Source organism: Taudactylus pleione, unplaced genomic scaffold (assembly GCF_031769625.1).
Source record: "Taudactylus pleione unplaced genomic scaffold, aTauple2 ptg000093l, whole genome shotgun sequence".
Taxonomy (NCBI): Eukaryota; Metazoa; Chordata; class Amphibia; order Anura; family Myobatrachidae; genus Taudactylus; species Taudactylus pleione.
In genome coordinates, this window is record NW_028284495.1 from 3698357 (window position 1) to 3722460 (window position 24104).

At 43.5% G+C, this 24104-nt stretch overlaps 1 protein-coding gene across 1 annotated transcript; it reads right to left on the reverse strand.

Annotated features, from left to right (window-relative positions):
* Nucleotides 1-8857: 8857 nt before the first annotated feature.
* MRPL15 (mitochondrial ribosomal protein L15) lies at nt 8858-23951 on the reverse strand. The gene is made up of 5 exons (XM_088469751.1): nt 23785-23951; nt 20351-20508; nt 19375-19540; nt 16894-17017; nt 8858-9392 (listed from the first exon to the last, which is right to left on the reverse strand). The coding sequence occupies exons 1-5, from the start codon at nt 23887-23889 to the stop codon at nt 9055-9057; spliced, it is 891 nt and encodes a 296-aa protein (XP_088325877.1). The 5' UTR covers nt 23890-23951; the 3' UTR covers nt 8858-9054.
* Between the last annotated feature and the right edge of the window lie 153 nt (nt 23952-24104).

Consider the following 24104-nt stretch of genomic DNA (forward strand, 5'->3'; position numbering starts at 1 on the left):
CCCATATTTTAAAGCAGCATGCATGTTAAAGGCAAAACTAAAACCAAGCGAGCTTGCCTTTAACATGCTTGCTGCTGTAAATATACAGGAATACTCTCATGTATTCCCGCAGCGGTGCCGAAACACACTCTATTACATTTAGCCCATAGTGTAGACCCAGGATTGGTGCGCGTGCACCAGCAAAAACCCGGGTATTTAGGAGTTTAGACGTTGTGTGAAAGGGATATTACTAAAGTTTGCAATATATAGTTTTAAATGAATTTTTATCTAAATCCTGAGACACAAATAACACTTTTGTATGCTATTGGAGAGCAGACTTCCTTCAGAGCTAGAATTACTGTTACTTTTTCCTGTCCAATCACTTGCAAATGCTGCACACACCGAGGACAATAGTGAATTAGTTCATAAAATCCATTTTTCACAAATGGGGGAAGGCAGCACATCGTCATAACATGATTTCTGTGGTATTGTGATAGTGATGAGAGAGCAGCTTGTGGGGGTGTATTTCCTGATCAGCCGGGGTGTACGAGACAGTGTGTGCTGAAACTGAGGGCCTGATTCAGAGCCGGACGCTCTGGAAGAGCGCCCGCTCTGAGCCAGGGCGTGTTTTTTTTAATTGCGAAGCGGCCTTTTGGACGCTCGCATAGCTGTGGGTTACCACCCACAGCTTATGCGAGCGTCCATGATGGTCGCGATGGTCAAGACCATCGCGACCATCGGGCTTGCGAGGAGACCCTTGCGGTAGGGTCTCGTTGCCGCAAGCCCTGGAGTGATTTTGGCTCTATCACTAGTGATGTCAGTGGGGCCGGACCCATACGGTAGGTGTTCCCATGGGAACGCCTCCGTCTGGGCAGCCACGCCCCCGGCACGCCCACCAAAGGGGGCGTGCTGTCACTCACCATCGACAGCACGGCCCCTTTGGTGCGAGACCTGGAGCAACGGCTTCCCCGTCGCTCGCCGGGTCTCGCGCATGCGCACGACGGAGCTCCCTCCGTCGTGCGCATGCGTACTTGGGCACCATCGACCCGCTTGCGAGCATACAGCGCTCGCGAGCGGGTCTGAATGAGACCCTGAGAACGGTATTTATTCTGCCCAGGCATAAAAGAGGGACTGACCATTACTTTTAGTGCATGTCAAACAACTGGAATCTAAAGAAAAAAAAATAATGCCACTAAACCTCTAAAATGTACAGTCATCCCTTTACTGTAGTGCTGGCAAGTCTAGCCACATCCCACATCTTTAGGAGGCTGCTCTAAATGTAATTTTAATGATCCAAAAGATGGAAATTTAGTAAGTTACAATGGGCCTGAGCATAAGGGAATGATTATGCTTTGAGAGCAATGCAAAAAATAAGGAGTAACTTTGTAACATTGCAAAACCATGTTTGGCGGGGCAGATATTTAGATTTAGGAGAGGGGTGTCCTAGATAAAATCTAGATTGCAGTGTTAAAAAAAAAGCTGTCCAGCATATGTGGGCTACATGCAAAAGCAGCCAATATTTACCCAACATGCAATAAATAAATAAATGTATTTGCATCCCTTGCATCGCAATATGAATTGTCCAGGTGCAAAATTACTTGTTTTTGCTTTTCTCACAACTCACAAATCATCCCCTAAGCATGAATCCACCAAATAGATATGTTTAATATAAACATTTTGGGACAAGGTCTGGTGGACCATAGACTATAACGTATGTTGCCTGCTCGCATACCTAACATTAAAGGGCAGACTAGCTGAGCCAAGTGGTTCTTATCTGCCATCAAATTCTATGTTTCTATTCTGTGTATATTAGTTTTTACCAACTAATTTGGACACATCTTCACCGATGCTGTGTTGCAGAAATCTGTGCCAGATATCTGAGTATGCAGGGTGGTCTACAATCCCTGTCATCGGCCTATGGATACCGGAAAAGACCACAAACTGTGGCCTGGAAAATCACCTGGGAATTGGATTGGGGAGAAAAAGTTCCAACTGGTAGTGGGTTTGCAGCCTGGATGTGTACCCGAGGAAGCAGTAATGCCGCATAGACACTAGACGATATGAATGATATCGTTATTGTTCATCGCGTTCAATATTGTGCAGTGTGTATGCAAGACATTGTTAACGATGCGCGCTCCCAAGGGGCATTAACGAGGTCTTTCATCATCCGTACTTGCAGGACAACGTGACGATATTGTCAGGTTCAGCAAGTACGGGGATGAGGGAGGTTGCCAGCATTGAACAATATCATTAACGACATTGAGCCCAGCAGTGCAGGGGCAACACTTAATGATATTCTCCATGAGCGATATTGTTAAGTGTGTATGCGGCTTAATTCATTAACCGTTTTACATTCTAGGTTGCCTTCCTTCAGATTTGAAAGTCCTCTGAGGGCATGTAAACAGCATTCTACTTGGTCACCACTCCCACACTGGCTTGCAGTCAGACAATTCCAGAATTTCTACTCTCCCGTCTACCACAGTATATCCTTCTGGTGTCCCAAGGGCTACAATAGCAGTGTCGGCCCCGGAAGCCACCACACTAAAGTTGGTCTTCAGTTGGTGAAACAACAGTGTTTTTTTAGGTGGCGACTATACAAAACACCATATCATGCCAGTTATTAGGTTTCCTCTGATAATTATATTTTGTGCCATTGGAGGATGGGCCCAAATCATTGCAGGGGATCACAATTTTACATACAAGTCTACAAGTAGCTATTTTTATCCTTGATCCAATGGGACACATTACAAAGACACAATATTTCACAAGATCTCACGATAGCTATATACTGCATTGCAAGGGAATTTTGGCATCTGTATGAGGAGTGGTGGCATCCACAATCTAGGACCTAATTCAGAGGTGGATACTATGCCGATATTTGTGCAGTTGGCCAATGTCATTTGTACTACGCACGCGATTGGCTACAGATGGTGGTCGTAGTGATTATTTGGACGCAGAGTGATTGGCAGTCAGTGTGCGTTCATGGCGACTGAGTCTTTGTAGGCAGCTTCACTGGCCCTGGTAACTTACTTCAAGGACATTCTGAAAAGTCATAGGGATGTGCAGAAGATCAATGGTGCGACCAATAATGCGTCTTTGTATGCGAGCGGCGGATTAGAGAAGCAGCCGGTGGCTGTCTCTATACAAATTACAGCAGTTGCGGCATTTGCATAACTTCTCAATACCGCTACATACAAAGACGCAACCATATCCACCTCTGAATCAGGCCCATGGCGCTTATCTTAATTCTACCAGCCTCTGCTGAAGTCTTACCAAGTGCCCAAAAACCACAGGTGAGTGGTGGTCAAAGGATACTTCTCCTAGCCATGATGAGCAATTTATTTGTAGCCAATTTTATCGAAAGGACAACAGAAAGCAGAGTCCTGGACTCTTGCTAAAGCCTGTCCTGGTGCTCAAAACATAGTGGCAGGTTGAAGGTGGAGGATGCCAAGGTCTCTTGGGCTGCTTGTACCTTTATAGGGCCAAGCCCTGTACTTTGCTTAAAATATATGAGTCATCTTTACAAGAGGTCTGCGCGCACACAAAACTACACCAGGTAATACAGCCCTACACTGACCATGAGAAAAAACAGTAAAAGCACAGCTGCTGTCAGCTGGAAAGATTTGCTCGACAATCTGCAAATATTGCTGAGGAATCGCAACAATCTCTCTCTCAACACCCCAGTACTCTGAACTGACAAGTGGAAGTGAACCATTTCTACAACAAATCCTTCCGACAAACTCCTAATTGGAGAAAAGTGTTATGGATAAAAATGAGACCTAAATGAACTTGTTGCTATTATGCAATGATTTTCAAACACAAAGCAAAAATAGAAGGGTGGGTTGGGGGGGTTCGCTGGAGGGGCAGGGTGAGTCCACACCCCAATACATGCCCTCCTAGCTGGTAGGTGAAAAGGAAATGCCATACCAATTATCCAAGCTATTCCTATTTGGCAAGTGACAGATACACTAATGGAAAGTAGGGAAATGGTACCAGATGCCCAACTCTGGAAATAGGGGAATTATATAAAATGTGGAGGATAGGTTTTGGTCTAGATATGATATTACAGAGGTGGGACATTACATGGTATTACCTGTAAGACGAAACTAACATCTTTTGATCAAAAGCAATTTGAATTTGCAACCAGAGAGTTTTATTCTTTAAGTATCTATAACTAAAGTTCTAGGCTCATGAATTTTGAGTGGAATGACACACGCATGAGTCTCCCAAGCAGAAAACACTTCAATCTGTGGGTGCAATGCAAATATCCGGATTGTTTGCATCTCTAATGAGGCAGATTTATGCTAACAAATATGTCACAACTTTGGCCAAAATGAGAAGGTGACATAGGTTCTTTCTGATGCACAGTGGTCCAATGTCTGAGGGCAATCCCACAAAATGCGCAAAATTCCAACATGTATCAAGATGAAGAGTACATCTGCATCTTGTCCAATAGACCAGATCGCCATCACAAGTATATAAGGAGGACAGGTGTCCCCGTTCCATTGAATACTTCTGGAGAAACTATATTTGCATTAATTTTAAAGAGGATGATGCACAGGCTCACCAGGCAATATATGGTAAACCTACCTTATTTAGGTCTGTATAGCAAAACCATGGATGCATTCAGACGGCCCCAGCTCTTATACATGGGTGGATCCAATTAAACTGGTGGCCATGATCACAGTGTACTGTATATCTCAGCTAGTAAACAGGTCTTAGCTATGCAATTATAACTTGGATGGCAATTCTTCTAAAGTGCATCATACTTGAGAGACTAAAGCAAATTTCAGTTTATAGGACAAATACATGTACCTAAAATAAAATTAAAATGTCACCAATTGACAAGTGAACCATTAGTCTAACACAGGGGTTCTCAACTCCAGTCCTCAAGAACCACCAACAGGTCATATTTTGTGGATTTCGTGTTCATATACAGGTGAGTTAAACTATTTTGCTGGGTCACTAATTATTCCACCTGCTTTCACAGACAGAACATGGCCTGTTGGGAAAACGTGAGGGTTGGTGTTTTCCGAATCATTGGTTTAATACAATGGAACCTACTGTTGGCCTATAGACTCTTTTTGTCCTTCATAGTCCATGGAAACCAAGTACAATGGATAGGAGCCCATTCTAGATAAGTAGCTATAGGTAGTTTAAGATAAGCTCTCTGGTTGTGACCATGGGTGGTGGATTTAGAGTCAAATCATAGCCTGATTATCCTCCCTTATGTAGGAAGTTTGGAGAAAAGTTGTATTCTATAATACAGAAATCTACTCATGAAAAAGCTATTGCCTGCAGGCACTCATCACTGTACTGCTCAGATATGGCCCCCACAGAGCCCTGATTTCAAAATCATCAAGTCTCTCTGGGATTACATGGAGAGACAGGAGAATTTGAGCAAGCCTACATCCACAGAAGATCTATGGTTAGTTCTCGAATATGTTTGGAACAACCACCCTGCCCAGTTCCTTCAAAAACTGTGTGCAAGTGTGCCTAGAAGAATTGATGCGGTTTTTGAAGGCAAGGGGTGGTCACACAAATAGATTTGATTTAGATTTCTCTTCTGTTCATTCACTTTGCATTTTGTGAATTGATAAAAATAAACTAATAACATTTCTATTTTTTGAAGGCATTCTTACTTTGCAGCATTTTTTCCACACCTGCCTAAAACTTTTGCACAACACTAATTATATATATATATATATATATATATATTCTACATACACAGTCGAGTTAGATTATGACCACCTCCTATATTTGACATCGGCAGCGCGTAGCCCATGTAGTACGTCACATGCTGTGCGCTGGCTTCTTGGGTATATAAGGTGTGCAATAGGCCGTCTGCATACATATCACTTGTTGCTGTCATGGGTAAAAGGGCCGATTTGTCCGAGATGCAAAAAGGGATGATTATTGGCTTTTGGGCCAAGGGTGGAATTATTTCTGAAACAGCGCAGTTTGTGAACTGTTCGTGTACTGCTGTGAAGGTGTATCATGACTGGACAAACTGCACCATTGTGCATAACCAACGCGGAAACTGCGGAGCACCACGTGCCACTGATGTGAAAGGTGAACGTCGGCTACGAAGGTGTGTGAGGGCCGACCGGCACGCTACAGTGAAGCAGCTCACCATCAAAATGAACCTGGGGGCCACCAGACGTGTGTCTAAAATCACAGTTCAGAAAACCCTGCCATGTATGGGGCTCTGAAGCAAACGGATGGTCACTGCACCTATGCTAACGAAGGTGCATCAGCGGAAAAGGCTTAAATTTTCACGCCTTTATCGGAATTGGACCTCAGCTGAATGCCAAAGGGTTGCTTTCTCAGATGAGTCACGTTTACAGCTTCATCGAATGGATGCACTTTTGGTGAGTCAGGCGAGAAACATCTGAGAACAAACACCCTGCAATCATTGTTCTGTTCGCTCTATGGATACTCCACCACGCACCCTTCAGCAGCTGTGGGATGCACTGCAGTCAGCATGGCTCCAGATACCTGTGTGCCCACCTACCAGCACTTTACTGCGTCACTCCCAGCCCATCTAGTTGCTGTCTGTGCTGCACACAGCGTTTACTCTGGCTATTAGCTGGTTGTCATAATGTGACTTGACTGTGTATGTACATTTAGATTACATGTGTGCCTAAGAACAAATGTACACAGTAATTTGCATTGGATCACTCGTCAATTGTGTTTGCTTGTATATGTATTTTCATCAGCAAAATAAGGGCCCCATATCATCCCTATACACTGCATATAAAGGTTACTGTTTAAAATGCCTTGTAGGGAATTTTACTGTATTGATTACTGTTGCAAAAATTCAGAGTCTATATATACACAGTCAGGTGCATAAATATTGGGACATTGACAGAATTTTCATATTTTGTCCTCTATTCACCACCACAATGGCTTTGGAATGAAACAAACAAGATGTGCTTTAACTGCAGACTTTCAGATTTAATGAGGGTAATTACATCCAAATCAGGTGAACGGTGTAGGAATTACAACGGTTTCTATATGTGCCTCCCACTTTTTAAGGGGCCAAATGTAATGGGACTATCAACTCAAAAGCCATTTCATGGACAGGTGTGGGCTATTCCCTCATTATTTCATTATCAATTAAGCAGGTAAAAGGTCTGGAGTTGATTCTAGGTGTGACATTTGCATTTGGAATCAGTTGCTGTCGACTCTCAATATGAGATCCAAAGAGCTGTCACCATCAGTGAAGCAAGCCATCATTCGGCTTAAAAATCAAAACAAACCCATCAGAGAGATAGCAAAAACATTAGGTGTGGCCAAATCAACTGTTTGGAACATTCTTAAAAAGAAAGAATGCACCGGAGAGCTCAGCAACACCAAAAGACCCGGAAGACCACAGAAAACAACTGTGGTGGATGACAAAATAATTATTTCCCTGGTGAAGAAAAACCCCTTCACAACAGTTGGCCAAATCAAGAACACTCTCCAGGAGGTAGATGTATATGTGTCAAAGTCAACAATCAAGAGAAGACTTCACAAGAGTGAATATAGAGGTTTCACCACAAGATGTAAGATGGTGAGCCTCAAAAACAGGAAGACCAGATTAGAGTTTGCCAAACAACATCTAAGAAAGCCATTACAGTTCTGGAACAACATCCTATGGACAGATGAGACAAAGATCAATTTGTACCAGAGTGATGGGGAAGAGAAGAGAACGGAGAAGGAAAGGAACTGCTCATGATCCAAAACATACCACCTCGTCAGTGAAGCATGGTGGTGATAGTGTCATGGTGTGGGCATGTATGGCTGCCAATGGAACTGGTTCCCTTGTATTTATTGATGATGTGACTGCTGACAAAAGCAGCAGAATGAATTCTGAAGTGTTTCGGGCAATATTATATGCTCATATTCAGTCAAATGCTTCAGAACTCATTGGACGGCGCTTCACAGTGCAGATGGACAATGACCCGAAGCATACTGCAAAAGCAACCAAAGAGTTTTTTAAGGCTAAAAAGTGGAATGTTATGCAATGGCCAAGTCAATCCCCTGCCCTGAATCCGATTGAGCATGCATTTCACTTGATGAAGACAAAACTGAAGGGAAAATGCCCCAAGAACAAGCAGGAACTGAAGACATTTGCAATAGAGGCCTGGCAGAGCATCACCAGGGATAAATCGCAGCGTCTGGTGAGGTCTATGCGTTACAGACTTCAGGCTGTAATTGCCTGCAAAGGATTTGCAACAAAGTATTAAAAAGTGAAAGTTATATTTAGGATTGTTTAGTTTGGCCCATTATTTTTGGCCCCTTAAAAAGTGGGAGGCACATATAGAAACTAGGGATGTGCAGGCTCGGTTCTACTCGGTTCCGTTCGTTTTTTTTTCCCGAATCTTATTGGGTTTCAGCTGTCACGAGTTTTGGATAGCCAATAAGATTCGGTAAAAAAAAACGAACGGAACCGAGTAGAACCGAGCCTGCACATCCCTAATAGAAACCATTGTAATTCCTACATTGTTCACCTGTTTTGGATGGAATTACCCTCAAAATAAATCTGAAAGTCTGCAGTTTAAGCACATCTTGTTTGTTTCATTCCAAAGCCATTGTGGTGGTGAATAGAGGCCAAAATATGAAAATTCTGTTAATGTCCCAATATTTATGCACCTGACTGTACATTTCAGGCAATATAGCAGATATCACAATAATAAATAAATGTAGAAATGCTTACTCACATGCCCATTTAAATTATGAAAATAAGAAAAATATTTATCAATTCTGTTAGAATCTCTCTACTCCACCGAATTTGCAGAAATTGTGTTATTGAGTTGGGACAATTCCATATTAAACCAATTTGTATTGTAAATACATGAAAATGTAGTTGGATGTGAAGGCAACCATAATGTGATCAAATTAATTTTTTTATTCAAAATATTGCAAGAACTAAACCAAAAAAGAAAAATGTGTAAAGTGTGACAATTTGCACAGCAATGAGGCTGGACACATCACTGGAAGTACTGTGCCGATTGCTCAGGCCCCTCCAACTGCAACAGGTTCATTCCAGATTTGACGCAATGGCAAATAATTAGCAGTCATTCCCGTTACTTAGGAGCTGTAGTATGCAAGCAAATGCTCATCTGTGGGCTTTAGTATTTTCTTTTCTGACATGTTGACAACCCAGCCTGGAGCTAAGCCAAAGAATATCTGCCGGGGGTCCTTGCGCCTGCACAGCATTTCATACAGTTCATCTTTGGTGATGTCGGGAAGGATATAACCATATTTCTGAGCAAGGAGCTTCCTAGCATCAGCAACTTTTATTGGGTCTGCCAAGTACCCACGGCTCTCAGCTTCGGTATAATACTTTACCAAGTCTTCTGGTGGAAGCATTCGTTTGGGAATTGGTTTTCCCCGCATAAAAAATGGGACTGGTTTACACAGAACCTCTGCAAAAAGAAAAATGGTATCAAAGACTGAAAACAGAAAATATTTAAATAGTGACAAAACCACTAAAGATGGTGGGAGGGATAAAAAGGGGGCAACACCCTTTATGTCAGATCTGTTATTCTGTCAGCTGTGCTAGTCAAGGACAAAAATTATAATTTTATAAAATGGGAAAAACAAGTAAATGATTCCACTGAGAAAGTAATTAATCTTCCTACCTGAAGGCTTTATCAATTGCAAATAAAAGGAGAATGGTATTTATCAATAGTACATCATAAAAACATAAGCATTCATATAGGCATATACATTTTTTTGCACATAACCTAAAAATACATAAAAGAAAAAAAAAAAAAAAACTTCAACACAAATAAAGGAGTTCGAAATCACCAGATACTTTATACTTCCAACTGAATGTTATTTAATTGAAATACACATCAGTGCATGGAGAAAAGTATTGGTTGAAAAAACTTATGTATGTTAAGAAAAACAAAAACCAAATCTTTAATTTAAATACAGCTAGATAAAATATCTAACAATACCATAGGAGAACTAATGAAAACTGAGTCTCATTAATTATGTACTCTGGGCCTAATTCAGAATTGCACGCTATTCCAAATGTGGTTGGATGTCGTGCTTTTTGGCAAACTGCATAAGCAACTTAGAGCATTTACAAGCAATTCAGATTTGTACTCATCTCGGTTCTCATTTGTGGCTGAATGTGCATTACTGGGTGACATTCAGTGGTGAGCGTATGCAGGGGTGCGTCAGATTTCAGCAGCATCTCCTGCATCAAGGATGGGGCAGGTGCAAATGCAGATAACAGTGATAACAGAAGCTCTCACAAGTGGAGAGTTGAGTGCGGTGCAGTCTCAGACTCCACTGTATTACATGAGAATGTGTGCAAGGACTTCTGATCGTTGGAAGTAGAAAGAATTGCTACAGCCCTATGTGCTTTATGCTGAAATGATATTTAAAATATGGCCTACTGAGGCCTAAAATCAGTCAACAGCCGTAGGCATGTGCTACTAGCATTATATGGTTTAAAGTAGGGGTGAGCGGGTTCGGATTTCTGAAATCCGAACCCCCCCGATCCGAGTCAGGCTCGACTTTTCCCGATCTGAAATCGAGGCAAAACGTCATCATCCCGCCTTCCGGGTCTCACGGGTTTTGGATTCTATATAAGGTACCCGCGTCAGCGCCATTTTCTCACTCGGCTGTGGACAGTGAAGAGGGAGGGTGGGAGTTAGGGCTGGCTGGGCTGTGTAGTGTAGTGCTGTGCTGCTGTTGTCCATAGGGGCTGTGTCCACTCCTCCAAAGTCCATAGGAGCTGGCTGTGTTGTGCTGTGCTGCTGTTGTCCATAGGGGCAGTGTCCACTCATCCAAAGTCCATAGGGGCTGGCTGGACTGTGTTGTACAGTCAGTTGTCCATAGGGGCTGTGTCCACTCCAAAGTCCTGTGCAGTGTCCCAGTCCTAAAGGGGTGCAGTAGTGTTGTCCAGGGGGTGCTCTGTCCATCAGGGGTGCTCCCCCCAAGTGCAAAAAAAAATAAAATATTTTTTCTGTGTTTGTGAATTGTGTGCGCAGTAGCCACACGTGCATCAACAAAGTAGTGCCAAGCGTGCGCCTGTGTCATAAGTAAAGGGCCGGCTGGCTTGACAGTTAAAGGGTGCTGTAACCCCCAAAGTGCACTCCAAACAAAATAAATAAATATTTTCTGTGTTTGTGAATTGTGTGCACGTGCATCAACAAAGGAGCAGCGCCAAGCGTGCGCCTGTGTCCCATAAGTAAAGGGCCAGCTGGCTTGTCCGTTAAAGGGTGCTGTAACCCCCAAAGTGCACTCCACAAAGAATAAAAAATTCTTTTTTTTTCTGTCTTTGTGAGTTGTGTGGGCTATAGCTGCACCTGCATCCTCAAAGCAGCAGCGACTGCCTGTCTGTTAAAGGGTGGTGTAACCCCCAAAGTGGGCTCCAACAAAAATAAAATAATCTTCTATTTTTCTGGGTTTGTGTGTGAAATGAATGCGCAGTAGCCGCACCTGCATCCTCAAAGCAGCAGCGCCAAGCGTCTGTCTGTTAAAGGGTGGTGTAACCCTCAAAGTGCGCTGCACAAAAAATAATTCTTTTTTTCTGTCTTTGTGAATTGTGTGCACTGTAGCTGCATGTGCATCAACAAAGGAGCAGCGCCAAGCGTGCGCCTGTGTCCCATAAGTAAAGAGCCGGCTGGCTCATTTCTTAAAGGGTGGTGTAACCCACAAAGTGCACTAGTCTCCAACAAAAATAAAAAAATTTCTGTGTTTGTGTGCGCCTTAGCCGCACGTATATATCAATATAACATAAATGGAGGACCAAACTTTCTCCGATAAAAATAAAATAGGGAAAGATCAAGAACCACTTCCTCCTAGTGCTGAAGCTGCTGCCACTAGTCATGACATAGACGATAACATGCCATCAACGTAGTCTGCCAAGGCCGATGCCCAATGTCATAGTAGAGGGCATATACAATCCCAAATGACAAAGTTCAGGAAAATGACCTTAAAAAAAACATTTAAATCATCTGAGGAGAAACGTAAACTTGCCAATATGCCATTTACTACACGGAGTGTCGTAAATGGCAAACGAGTTAAGCTGGCAAAAGCACAGCGAAGAACTGTGCGTTCTAAGAAGATATTACAAATCCCCAAGAAGAGTCCAAGTGTGGTGGCGGTTGCGATGCATGACCTTCCCAGCACTGGATGGGAAGAGGTGGCTCTTTCCACCATTTGCACGCCCCCTGCAAGTGTTGAAAGGAGCACCCACAGTCCACTTGCTGATATGTAAATTGAAGATGTCACAGGATGAGGATACTGGTGTAGCTGGCGCTGAAGAAGTTGGCGAGGAGGATTCTGATGGTGATGTGGTTTGGTTAAATCAGGCTCCGGGGGAGACAGTTGTTGTCCGTGGGATGAAAAAGCCCATCACGGTCATGCCTGGGCAGAAGACCAAACATTCCACCTCTTTGGTCTGGCAATATTTCTATCCAAATCCGGACAACAACTGTCTTGCCATATGTACCATATGTAAAGGTGAAATAAGTAGGGGTAGAGACGTTAACCACCTAGGAACAACCTCCCTTATACGGCACCTGCAGCGCGTTCATAAAAAGTTACTGTCAAGTTCAGAAACTTTGGCTAAGACCGTAAGCAGTCCAGGACAACCTAAATCCCGTTGTCCTGTTGTATCGAAGCGCCTGCAAACCACACCGTCAACTCCCTCCTCGTCAATTTCCTCCTTAGTCAGGATCGGAAGTAGTCCTGCAGGACATGTCACTGGCATGACTGACTCTCCTATCCGGGATTCCTCCAGAGGATCCTGCATTACTACGCCTACTGCTGATGCTGGGAGTCGTTCATCATCCCAGAGAGGAAGTAGGAACACCACTACTTTTACTAAACAATTGACCCTCCAACAGTCGTTAGCGAAGAGGATGAAGTACGACAGCAGTCATCCTGAAGCAAAACGTATAACTGAGGCCTTGACTGCTATGTTGGTGTTAGACGTGCGTCCGGTATCCGCCATTAGTGCAGTGGGATTTAGACAATTGATGGAGGTAGTGTGTCCCCGCTTCCAAATCCCGTCTAGATTCCACTTCACTAGGCAGGCGATACCGAGACTGTACAGAAACGTCAGAAAAAGTGTCCTCAGTGTCCTGAAAAATGCCGTTGTACACAATGTCCACTTAACCACGGACATGTGGACAAGTGGAATAGGGCAAACTAAGGACTATATGACTGTGACAGCCCACTGGGTAGATGTATCACCTTACGCAGCAACAACAGTAGCGTCACCAGTAGCAGCATCTCAGAAACGCCAGCTCGTTCCAAGGCAGGCTACGCTGTGTATCACCGGTTTAAGTAAGAGGCACACTGCCGACAACCTCTTAGAGAAACTGAGGGAAATCATCGCCCAGTGGCTTACCCCAGACTCTCCTGGGGATTTGTGATATCTGACAACGCCACCAATATTGTGCGGGCATTACATCTGGGCAAATTCCAGCACGTCCCATGTTTTGCTCACACAATAAACTTGGTGGTGCAGAATTTTCTGAAAAGCGACAGGGGCGTGCAGGAGACGCTTTGAGTGGCCCGAAAAATTTCTGTCCGCTTTCGCCATTCAGCGACTGCGTGCCGAAGACTGGAGCACCAGCAAACACTCTTGAACATGCCCCGCCATCACCTGAAGCAAGAGGTTGTGACGCGGTGGAACTCAACCCTCTATATGCTTCAGAGGATGGAGGAGCAGCAAAAGGCCATTCAAGCCTATACATCCACCTATGACATAGACAAAGGAGGGAGTATGCATGTGTGTTGTGCAAGGTTTTCCAACCCTTCGAACTTGCCACACGTGAAGTCAGTTCAGACACTGCCAGCTTGAGTCAGGTCATTCCCCTCATCAGGCTTTTGCAGAAGCAGCTGGAGAAAGTGAAGGAGGCGCTAAGACGGAGCGATTCCGCTCGGCATGTGGGACTTGTGGATGAAGCCCTTCATTCGCTTTGCCAGGATTCCAGGGTTTTCAATCTGTTGAAATCAGACCACTACATTTTGGCCACCGTGCTCGATCCTAGGTTTAAAGCCTATGTGGAGTCTCTCTTTCCGGCCGACACAAGCCTGCAGAGGTGCAAAGACCTGCTGGTGAAAACACTGTCAGCTGAAGCGGAACGTGACACGTCAACAGCTCCTTCTTCATTTTCTCCCGCAACTGGGGCTGCCAGGAAAAAACTTAGGTATCCTAAGCAACCCGCTGGTGGTGACGCAGGGCAGGCAGTACCAAGTTTTTACATCTGGTCCGGACTGAAGGACCTGGCAACAATTTCTGACATGTCTACTGTCACTGCATATGATACTGTCACCATTGACAGAATGGTGGAGGATTACATCGATGACAGCATCCAATATGTCAGACAGTCCGTGCCTGTACTGGCAGGAAAAAGAGGCAATTTGGAGGCCCCTGTACAAACTGGCTCTATTTTACCTGAGTTGCCCCCCCTCCAGTGTGTACTCCGAAAGAATGTTTAGTGCAGCCGGGAACCTTGTCAGCGAAAGGCGTAGGAGGTTGCTTCCACAAAATGTGGTGAAGATGATGTTCATAAAAATGAATTATCAACTCTGGAGACCAGCCTCCAGAACGTACAGAGGGACCTGTGGTGGTGGATTCCAGCGGGGACGAATTAATACTCTGTGAGGAGGAGGAGGATGTACACAACACTGAAGAGGGTGAGCAATCGGTGGATGAGGACGACATCTTGCCTCCGTAGAGCCAGTTTGTGCAGGGACAGATTAATTGCCAGCTTGTTTTGTGGAGGCCCAAATGAACCAATCATTTCAGCCACAGTCGTGTGGCAAACCCTGGCGCTGAAATTATTGGTTTGCTAAAGTGTGCATGTCCTGTTTATACAACATAAGGGTGGGTGGGAGGGCCCAAGGACAATTCCATCTTGCACCTTTTTTTTTTTCTTTGCATTATGTACTGTTTGGGGCCTAGTTTTTCAAACTGCCATCCTGTCTGCCACTCCTAGATGGGCCACGTGTTTGTGCCGCCCACTCGTGTCGCTTAGCATAGTCATCCAGCTACCTCGGTGCAACCTTTTGGACATAAAAACACTATTGTGAGGTGTTCAGAATAGACTGGAAATGAGTGGAAATTAAGGTTATTGAGGTTAATAGCATAGGAGCAGAAAAAAACTCAAATTCTGTGATTTTAGCTGTTTTTATGCTTTTTTTAAAAAGAAATACAGATCCAAAACACAAAACCCAAAACACGGAAGGGTGGTTTTGGCAAAACCAATCCAGATCCAAAACACAAAACAAGGTGCACACCCCTAGTTTAAAGACAAAAGAATATTTGAATGACCAATTAAGCTGCAGCTAGTTTGGTGGTTAAGAATCCTATAACTCTTTGGTAGCCTAGTTTACATTGCAGCACCTGTGACATTAGTGTGGTGGGTACTGTCTTGGATGTACCTGGTGTCTTCTGGGCTTTCTATACTCACAACAGAGAGGCAGATGGTCCCCCAAATCCCAACACAATGAATGACACAGAAAACACTGCGCAGTAGTTAAGATTGTTCAGAGGAATATAGCTACAGTCACTGCTAGTCTTATAAAACTGCTCTGCTTTTTATATATTTTCCAGCCCACAACTCTGATACTGCTAATCAATTATCCTAGGAGTCAGCATTCTGGGGTTAGGTAGAACAGAGGAATCTTTTTTACTATTTTAGGAGGTGAACATAGCGATGGCTAGTCTTGAGTGGTATATCTGACCTGTCTCTATAGGATTACAGTGCCTAAACTGAACAGTTTAAATTTAAAGTGTGAGAACTTACAGTGCTATTTCGTGTCATCAGTTGGGGGAATATTGTGCAATTCATTAACACGCAGTACACATAATGCAATGTCTATGTACGGGCACTATGACTGACTGACTGACTACTTCTGGATTTGTGTCAATTCAATGAAGGGATGCCGGGACAATATTGTAGTATTTTATGAGCTGTCAAGCTATAGTGTATATAGTAGGGACGATACCATGATGCTGGAGGAGCTCAAGACCTGATCTCCCCTGCTTCTCTTTCAGCTGCCTGATCCCTTGCTTTGAATACATCTGGTCTCCATTTCCACTGCCTCAGCGTTACAGGTCCAGAACGGTTAGAGGCACCCATCCTTCTTCCTTTAAGCAGCCGTTTTCTGAAACGGAGGGCCACTCTCCCGGACTTCAGCGTCGCCTTCAGGGCTGTTCACTGTCTTTTCTCCTTGCCAGTCGGCTTACTGGTGTCAGATCCTGTGCTGAGTTGCAACCCCCAGGTTCCGCCTCCAATGCAGTGCCAGCACCTGGGTAGGAGGGCTGGAGTCAGTCTCTCTCTCCTACATAGCCGTGTCTCCGGGTCCGCTTTCCCGGGTGCCTCCTCCCGACGGGTTGCTCTGGCTCTTAACTTCAGCCACACCTCCCCTGTAAGCGCTACCTCCGGCTCCACTGAACGCTTCCCCAGCCGGGTCCTGGCACTCTGTAGTGGCTCTTGTCGTCAGCGGTATCCTGGCCGCACAGCCTGTTTCTTCAGGGGCACCTCAGCAACCACTAACCAATGGCCAGTGAGTTACCCCTTATATTCTCTGCTGTTGGGTGCCCTGGCTGATCCATGCAATTGCCGCAAGCCCAGCTGACTAGCGTGCACCAGCTCCTATAGCCGGCTACAGTCCTCCCCACTGTCACCAATGTCTTGACATTATTAAAACACAAACACGGGCTGTCTGAGGAGGGGGCACCTTTATATGGCATAACACATCATTATCCTGCTTCTGGAACAAACAACGGATTGAGAGTACTTACTTGAACAGAGATACAGAGCACACTTGATGGCAAAGAAAACGAATTGAAAGCAAATCTCCTTTTTAGACAAAAAACGGTCTCTGATGGTTTGCCTTACAGCTATTCACAACTATGATTAATGCAAAGCACAAACACTAACTTACCAAGGCTCCGTGGATCGTAGAAACCAGTTGTAATAACACCACCATTTTTTTCGATGGCGGCAACTGCCAACTCAGATGCCCACTGGACTTCAATATTAACTTTAGCACAAAACACATCAGCCCCCTAAAACAGATCGAGGATGTCAAAAATACAGGCAAAATAACACATCACAATAATATAGATCCATTTGGACACAAAAACAGAAAACTTAACTCAGTCTGAAATGTCTTTTTAAAGTGCGGATATATATACACTATTAAATTCAACAATGATTAATAAGGCATACACAAAAACAGGTGACTGTATTTGGTGTGATCTAGCTCATCTGCAACAGTTTGTGAAAATAATTAAACTGTTGCTAGAACCTATATTCAAGAAAAAGGTTTTCTGCAGATATGTGTATCTGTATGTATAATGTATGAGCAATCATACAGAGAAAAATAGAATGAGCAGAGTGGTCTAGTGACAGATAAAAGGTTGCTTTTTATTTACACAAAATATAAAGAAATACTCTTAATTATTATTTTCCTGAATGGAGTCACTGGGGATCCGTAGCCCCATACGTAATGAATGGCATACAGATGTGTCCTCATACATCTAGCCTCAATACGCCACACAGCGCAACTTGCCTGGCGTGAGTGAGCAGCCAAGGTCCGGTGGAACTGTGCTAGGGTCGGGCGACTTTGTTTGCCGAGAATGCGTCTAAGTAATGCGATGTCACTAGGACGCACGAGCAGACTGTGCTGATGAATTTGATATGTGACGCTTGTATATCTGGGTGCACCAGAGTCTCTATATGAATCACAATGGAACTTGGAAAGAAAAAAGCTGCGACCACTATATTGTAGCACTTCGTATACAGAATCAGAGACTCAGTCACACACAGGTATACAAGCGTCACATATCAAATTATAACAATCATTTGGTTTAAACCAGCCAACCCTGGCAAAGATGCAAAACAGATGCATATCACTAGCTCAGTCTCACAGGACCTGACGCGCCGAGAGGTTTTTTTGGCGCAACTACAGCAAAGATGTATAAGGACACTTCTGTATACAGCAAATTACAGAGTATATGGTTGATTACATAATTATGTTGAGGGAGAGCGAGTCACTTTAATTCACTAAATGATTCATTTGGTGTTAATTTTTTATGTAGGTGTGTATATTATGCATACGCTTATTTATACTGTGCCACTGGTTAGTATCCTCATTATTTCTATTTAGCTTTACATATGGTTGTTTAGTCATTCAGTAATACATAAGAGAACATATTATAATAAAGTAGCCAACTACTTCAATATTAAAACATCGCAATGTCTCCACCTAGTGGCGCGTTAGCGTCTGTCCCTCCAATCTCCCCATTCAAATGTATGTATTCCAAAATACAGTGCAAATTAGGTTGTCGCAGGCAGGAGCATACTAAAATAACAAGACACTAACTATATCTATCCACTACTTATTCCAATTTACTCCCCTCCATATGGCTTCTCCAAACATGCAAAATAAATAAAGGTATCAAAAGCATTACTGCAGCTAGTGGACACAACCTTCACACAAATTAACAATTTACATTATACATGTTTCCCTGAATACTCATATAAGCTATCTATAATAAATATATTGATGTGTATTATAATACAAGCCTGTGTGATTTTAGTGATGTCACATTATCTGGCCAACATGATTGAAGACTAATTTCCCAATATAAGAATACATGTTTTTTTTTACTGCACCTATGCATGTACTAAAAGACAATACTATAATACAATTATATATGTAATGGGTTGGGTATGATATCCCGGCTGTCGTGATGCCGCTGTTCAGAATACCGACAGCGGCATCCCGACAGCCAGGATCCCGACACCCATAGAACCCAACGGTGAGTACTTTTCTATCCCTTACCCTAACCTCTACCCTAACCCACCCTCCTCGGCGCCTAAACCTAACCCCCCTCCTCCCTTCCTAGTGCCTAAACCTAACCTCCTCCTCCCCGCACCCTAATCCTAACCGTCCCTCCCCAGTGCCTAACGCTAACCCTCCCCCTAGTGCCTAACCCTAACCACGCTAGCTAACGCTACCCTCCCCTTGCACCCCCATACTTACCTTCGGGATGCCGAAGGTCGGGATACTGGAGCCTGGTTCCCGACCTGTTGGGATTTTGACGCCGGTATTAAGACCGTCGGCATCCCACACGCCGGGATGCCGACTACATCCCTATCCAATATATAATAATATATGTATTAATTCCAGTAAAGAATACTAGGATTCTGTGTTTAGCGATGACATCACCATAGTATTCTTTGAACCATTTTTCAAGACATAATATTACCTTCTTTAGATGTCCCTTGTCTCCTGCATATTATTTATTGAATGAAGCACCTAAAAGCTTTGCTTGTGCCAATAAGTGAGACGCACAATTATTTAAACTTTTAAATCAGGTAGATGAAAACTCAGAAAGGAAAATAGCTGTTCTAGTACCTCTTCCAAAAGCTGGACACCGTAGTCTCTCTTTAGGGGCTGTATGGTTACTCCCCTGGCATTAACCAGCTGTGTTAAGTCGATCGGCTGCGAGGGATCTACCCTTCCAAGATCAATTAGGTACTGCAACTTTTTCAGACTCAGAGGGTGATACTGGCGTCGACAGCTGGAGAACAAGTCAGAATACAGTACTCAACACAGAAACTCATATATAGTTTTGCATTCAGTATACATTTCTTAGAATACTTTTTATAAATTGAAACATTCCATAAAGAACTAAACTTATACTGCAATACCCCCTCCCACAACTAGAAGCAGCCAAAGGGCCTTGCATGGGACCACACTACGTGAGTGACACTCATCCAGATTCATTATTGTGTCAGGAGGGCCGAGTAAAGCAGAATTCAACACTGGAAGTCAAAATTCTCCTGTTGTGAATTTTTCATTGATCAAGAGCCAAAGCCGAGTACATCACAAACTGAGAAGCGAGGTCCTATATTCCCAACACTGCTATCTGAGTAAGTGGAGTTCTTTAATGTATATCTGTTCAGAGCTCCATTTTAGTTGCAAAGTAGTATAAATAACCACAACAGATTTATGTGTTTGTATAATGTATGGTGGGGGAAGGAACAGCTAATCACCACCTCCAACCTCCATGTCGTTCTTACATGGCCGAATCCAGTGGTTCTCAAACTCGGTCCTCAGGACCCCACACAGGTCACATTTTGCAGGTCACCCAGCATGTGCACAGGTGTAGTCATTAATCACTGACATTTTAAAAGATCCACAGGTGGAGCTAATTATTTCACTTGCGATTCTGTGAGGAGATATGGAAAACATGCACTGTTTGGAGTATTGAGGAATGAGTTTGAGAACCTGTGGCCTAATCTAATGTGTGTATTTCTTTATTTATTAATTGTAGCAGTGATAAGAGATACTTTTATAAGTTGCAAAATAGTCATTAGATGGTACTTGCCTGTGTCCCGCATTGAATCCATACTTGGGGATAACCAAGTAAAAAGGGGTCTGGCCTCCCTCAAATCCTAAACGAGGCTTGTTTCCCCTCTGGGTTTCTCCTTTGTGGCCCCGACCACTTTTCCTACCACCATGTCTACCACGGCCTCTTTGTCTTTCCTGAAAATTAAAAAGAAAACTTAGTAAAAAGAAAATAAGGTTCCATGTTGTGAATCGTTGAATGCAATATACAGTCACCACAACAAGACAACAGAATATAATGCACACAAACATTAGATGAAGGAAATGTACAACCACATCATTGCTGGCCAAGTACCAGAAACCTGGCGGTGACAGCACCTAAACACTTACTGCTACTATAGGGCTACTTTCTATAGTTTTCAATGACTGCAGGTTTTATCTGGCTACTTAAAAGATCATGCTGGCTCCTAAATTTGAAGGACTGAAATGACAATATGTTTTCCACCACTAGAATACACTTACATAGTAGTATGGGGGTGAGGAGTAGGCTGTGTGCTCGGTCACAAAGCAGTGACCTAAGCTGGAAATGAGCTTTATACATAATAAAGTCACATCAAATGAAATCTCACTTTCAGTGCAAAAGTTATTGTGCCAGAGCACTTGAACTGCTCCCATCAAGCACAAACCTAAATCCACCCAAATCCTTGCAATGTGAGGTATAAACCTGTGGCTTTGCAGAATGGCCCATGAAAGTGTATTTGCTCTATAGTTTCACGCTTTAGTGATTTTTAAATTACATTTAATGTTAGAATCTACTTTCCATGAATAAGTCTTCAAAACATGGAGTTGTCCCCAAATAAAGCTCTTGCACTTAGTAACTGTATATTTATACTTTTAACATATTTGGAAATAACAATGGCACAGCAGTTTTAGGTACTGATTTATTACCCCAATCCATCCCCCACAATTTTATCCCAATAATTACAATTTGTTAGAACTGCAAATTTCCGGGGAATAAATGCAGATTCTCTTGCCAAGGCAGTGCTCTGATAGGGGACCATCCCCAGTGCAGAGCTTATGCTATCACTTTACTGCACAGTGTCCTAATGCCTGTGGGCTGCAATGGTTAATGCCATACATGACATTATCAGGGCCAAGCTCCAAACAACTAAGCTGTTTGTGCATTGGTAAGTTAATAATTTTTGCCGTCCTCCTCCTAGAAAGTTAAGGAAACTGCTTTTGTGGTTGAACTCAGACAAAACCCGTTATGTTGTCATAAAACTGTTTAAATTAAGTCCGTATTTTTTTAAGACACTAAAATATGTAAATATAGGGCAAGGATACACATACACAACGGGATGAGGTCATCCCGACCGTGGGGATTTCGGCGGTCAGAATGCCGGCGCCGGAATCCCGACAACTGTCAGAATCCCGACCGGCGGAATCCAGAAAGTAACTAGCGGAGTCAGGCATTAGGGGGAGGGTTAGGGTTAGGCACTAAGGGGGGAGTTAGGTTTAGGGTGCAGGAAGGGGGAGATAGGTTTAGGCACTAGGGAAGGGGGGGGGGGTTAGGCTCAGGAACCGAGAAGTGAGGGTTAGGGTAGGGTTTGGATACCTACCAACAGGTGTATGTTTCCTAACCCTGTCAGGATGCCGGCATTGGGTTTCTGACCGCTGGCAACCTGTACCCATCTCAACACTTACAAACTTAGTTGGAACTGCCAGGACATTATAGGTACAAATTAGACCAGACTATAGTAATGGATAGGAAGCAATGAGATCAGGAAGTGACTAATGGCCTGATTCAGAGGTGTGGGCTATTGCAGCTGCGACTGCGTCTTTATGCTAAATCCACAGACGATGGTCTTCGTACAAAAACGACCGCTGGCTGTGGCGATAATCGACCACTGTGCGTATTGAGATGCACCATCAGACATTGCAGCAGCCCTATGGAGGCGCATAATCTCCGTCTGAACATTGCCTCCGGTGTCGGTGCAAAAGCCGCAGTTGCTAACTTTGACACGCCCATGTCTGGCTAGCCACCCCTCTGTCACCACTCAGAAATGCCCACTGAAATTGCCTCTCTCTGGGTGAGATTAAATTGTTTTGAGCACCTGTAATTCCAGTCTAAAGTGATGGGAGTTATTCAAATATCAGCGCAATCAGCCGCCGACGGCCACATTGTCAAGCGAAAATGCACAGGATTATCCACATAATGCAGCGTCTCCCATGTTAAGTGTCGGAAGAGCTGCGCGCCCAGCACTTATGCTCAAGACCTACTTTAGGTGGATTTATGCTCACACCTCAGGAGGGTGCAAGCAAAGCAACTGAATATCTCCCCGCCAACTTAGATGGGAGATACGAGTGCCCAAATGTAACTATCGTACCCTCTGCAATCAAATTAGTTCTGCGGCAACCATCAATCACTTGTGTTCATCATCCACACAGTGTGCACCTCTGAATCACGCCTCAAATATATCATCAATTTATACAGAACCCTCAAGGTCAAAATAAGCAGGTTTCACCCTGTCCTTGATCATTATACATGGTACATCTGTACAGGTTCCAAAGATCAGTCTCTTTTCTACGAACACTTATAAACAACTAGTTGCACTTATTGCAAAATATGTATATAGTCAAAGGATAGATATTTGCATGCATTGATATTCAGGGTCTGGAACATGATTATTTTAAGAACACCCCATCTTTTTCTTCTCAATCTGCTTAAAACGTTTCCATTTATATTCCAAATAAAACAACCTGCGCTAATTTAGTTGGGGGTTAAACATATATTTACCTATTAAAGCCCAGATTAATGCAACTGGAAGTGCTCTGTCAAAAGAAATCAGGTTGGCAGGTATGAGCTATGAAATGTATGAGCTATGCAATGTAACCTTGTGTTCTGAATAAACAATATTTTAAAGGACACTTGGGAGGGGGGTCAATGTGCCATATATGGCACCCATGGCATTGTGGAAAAAAATTGCAATTTTTGGTGTGAACCTCTATATGAGAGAGCAATAATACCCAATGTAGGATGCGGAATCGCGTTTGCACCTCATTGAATCTGCTTGTTTGTATCCAATGTGAAAGTGTGGACTGTACAGTATTGTAATCAGTACAGCATTTCAATCATGTAATGTTTACTAAATTGTATTCTAATAGTTATTTTTACATTGTAAGAAGGCTTTTTAATTAAACAGTGCATTAAAAACCCCAGAGACCAGGAGGTAAGTAAGTGTGTGTGTGTGTGTGTGTGTGTGTGTGTGTGTGTGTGTGTGTGTGTGTGTGTGTGTGTGTGTGTGTGTGTGTGTGTGTGTGTGTGTGTGTGTGTGTGTGTGTGTGTGTGATAACTTTAAAACCTGGGACTGTCAATATAATGTAGGGACAGCTGGCACATGAGATAAACGTGACACCACTAAACGGACATGATACATTCTGTATAGCCATATACGTCCAAGGAAAAGATCTTACTCTCTGCCTGGCACCAGGGTTAGGTCTCAGGTTGGCCAATGACACCCGGGGCAGAGTTACTAGCAGCCCCCCTGCCTTCTTTCCGCTGCTACCGGAGGCCGCCATTTCTGCATTCTAATCTGAAGGACAGACACAACCACGTGATTTCACAACGACACAACACCCCGCCTTCGCAATTACACTTTACGGCATTACGCCACAGTGATGAGTCATACTTTCGCCATTTTTGTTTCTGGCAGTACCCAATGTGAGTGCTGAAGCTGCTGAAATCTGACATTGTTTTAGGATCGTAGAGTAATGTTTACATTATATTGCTGTTG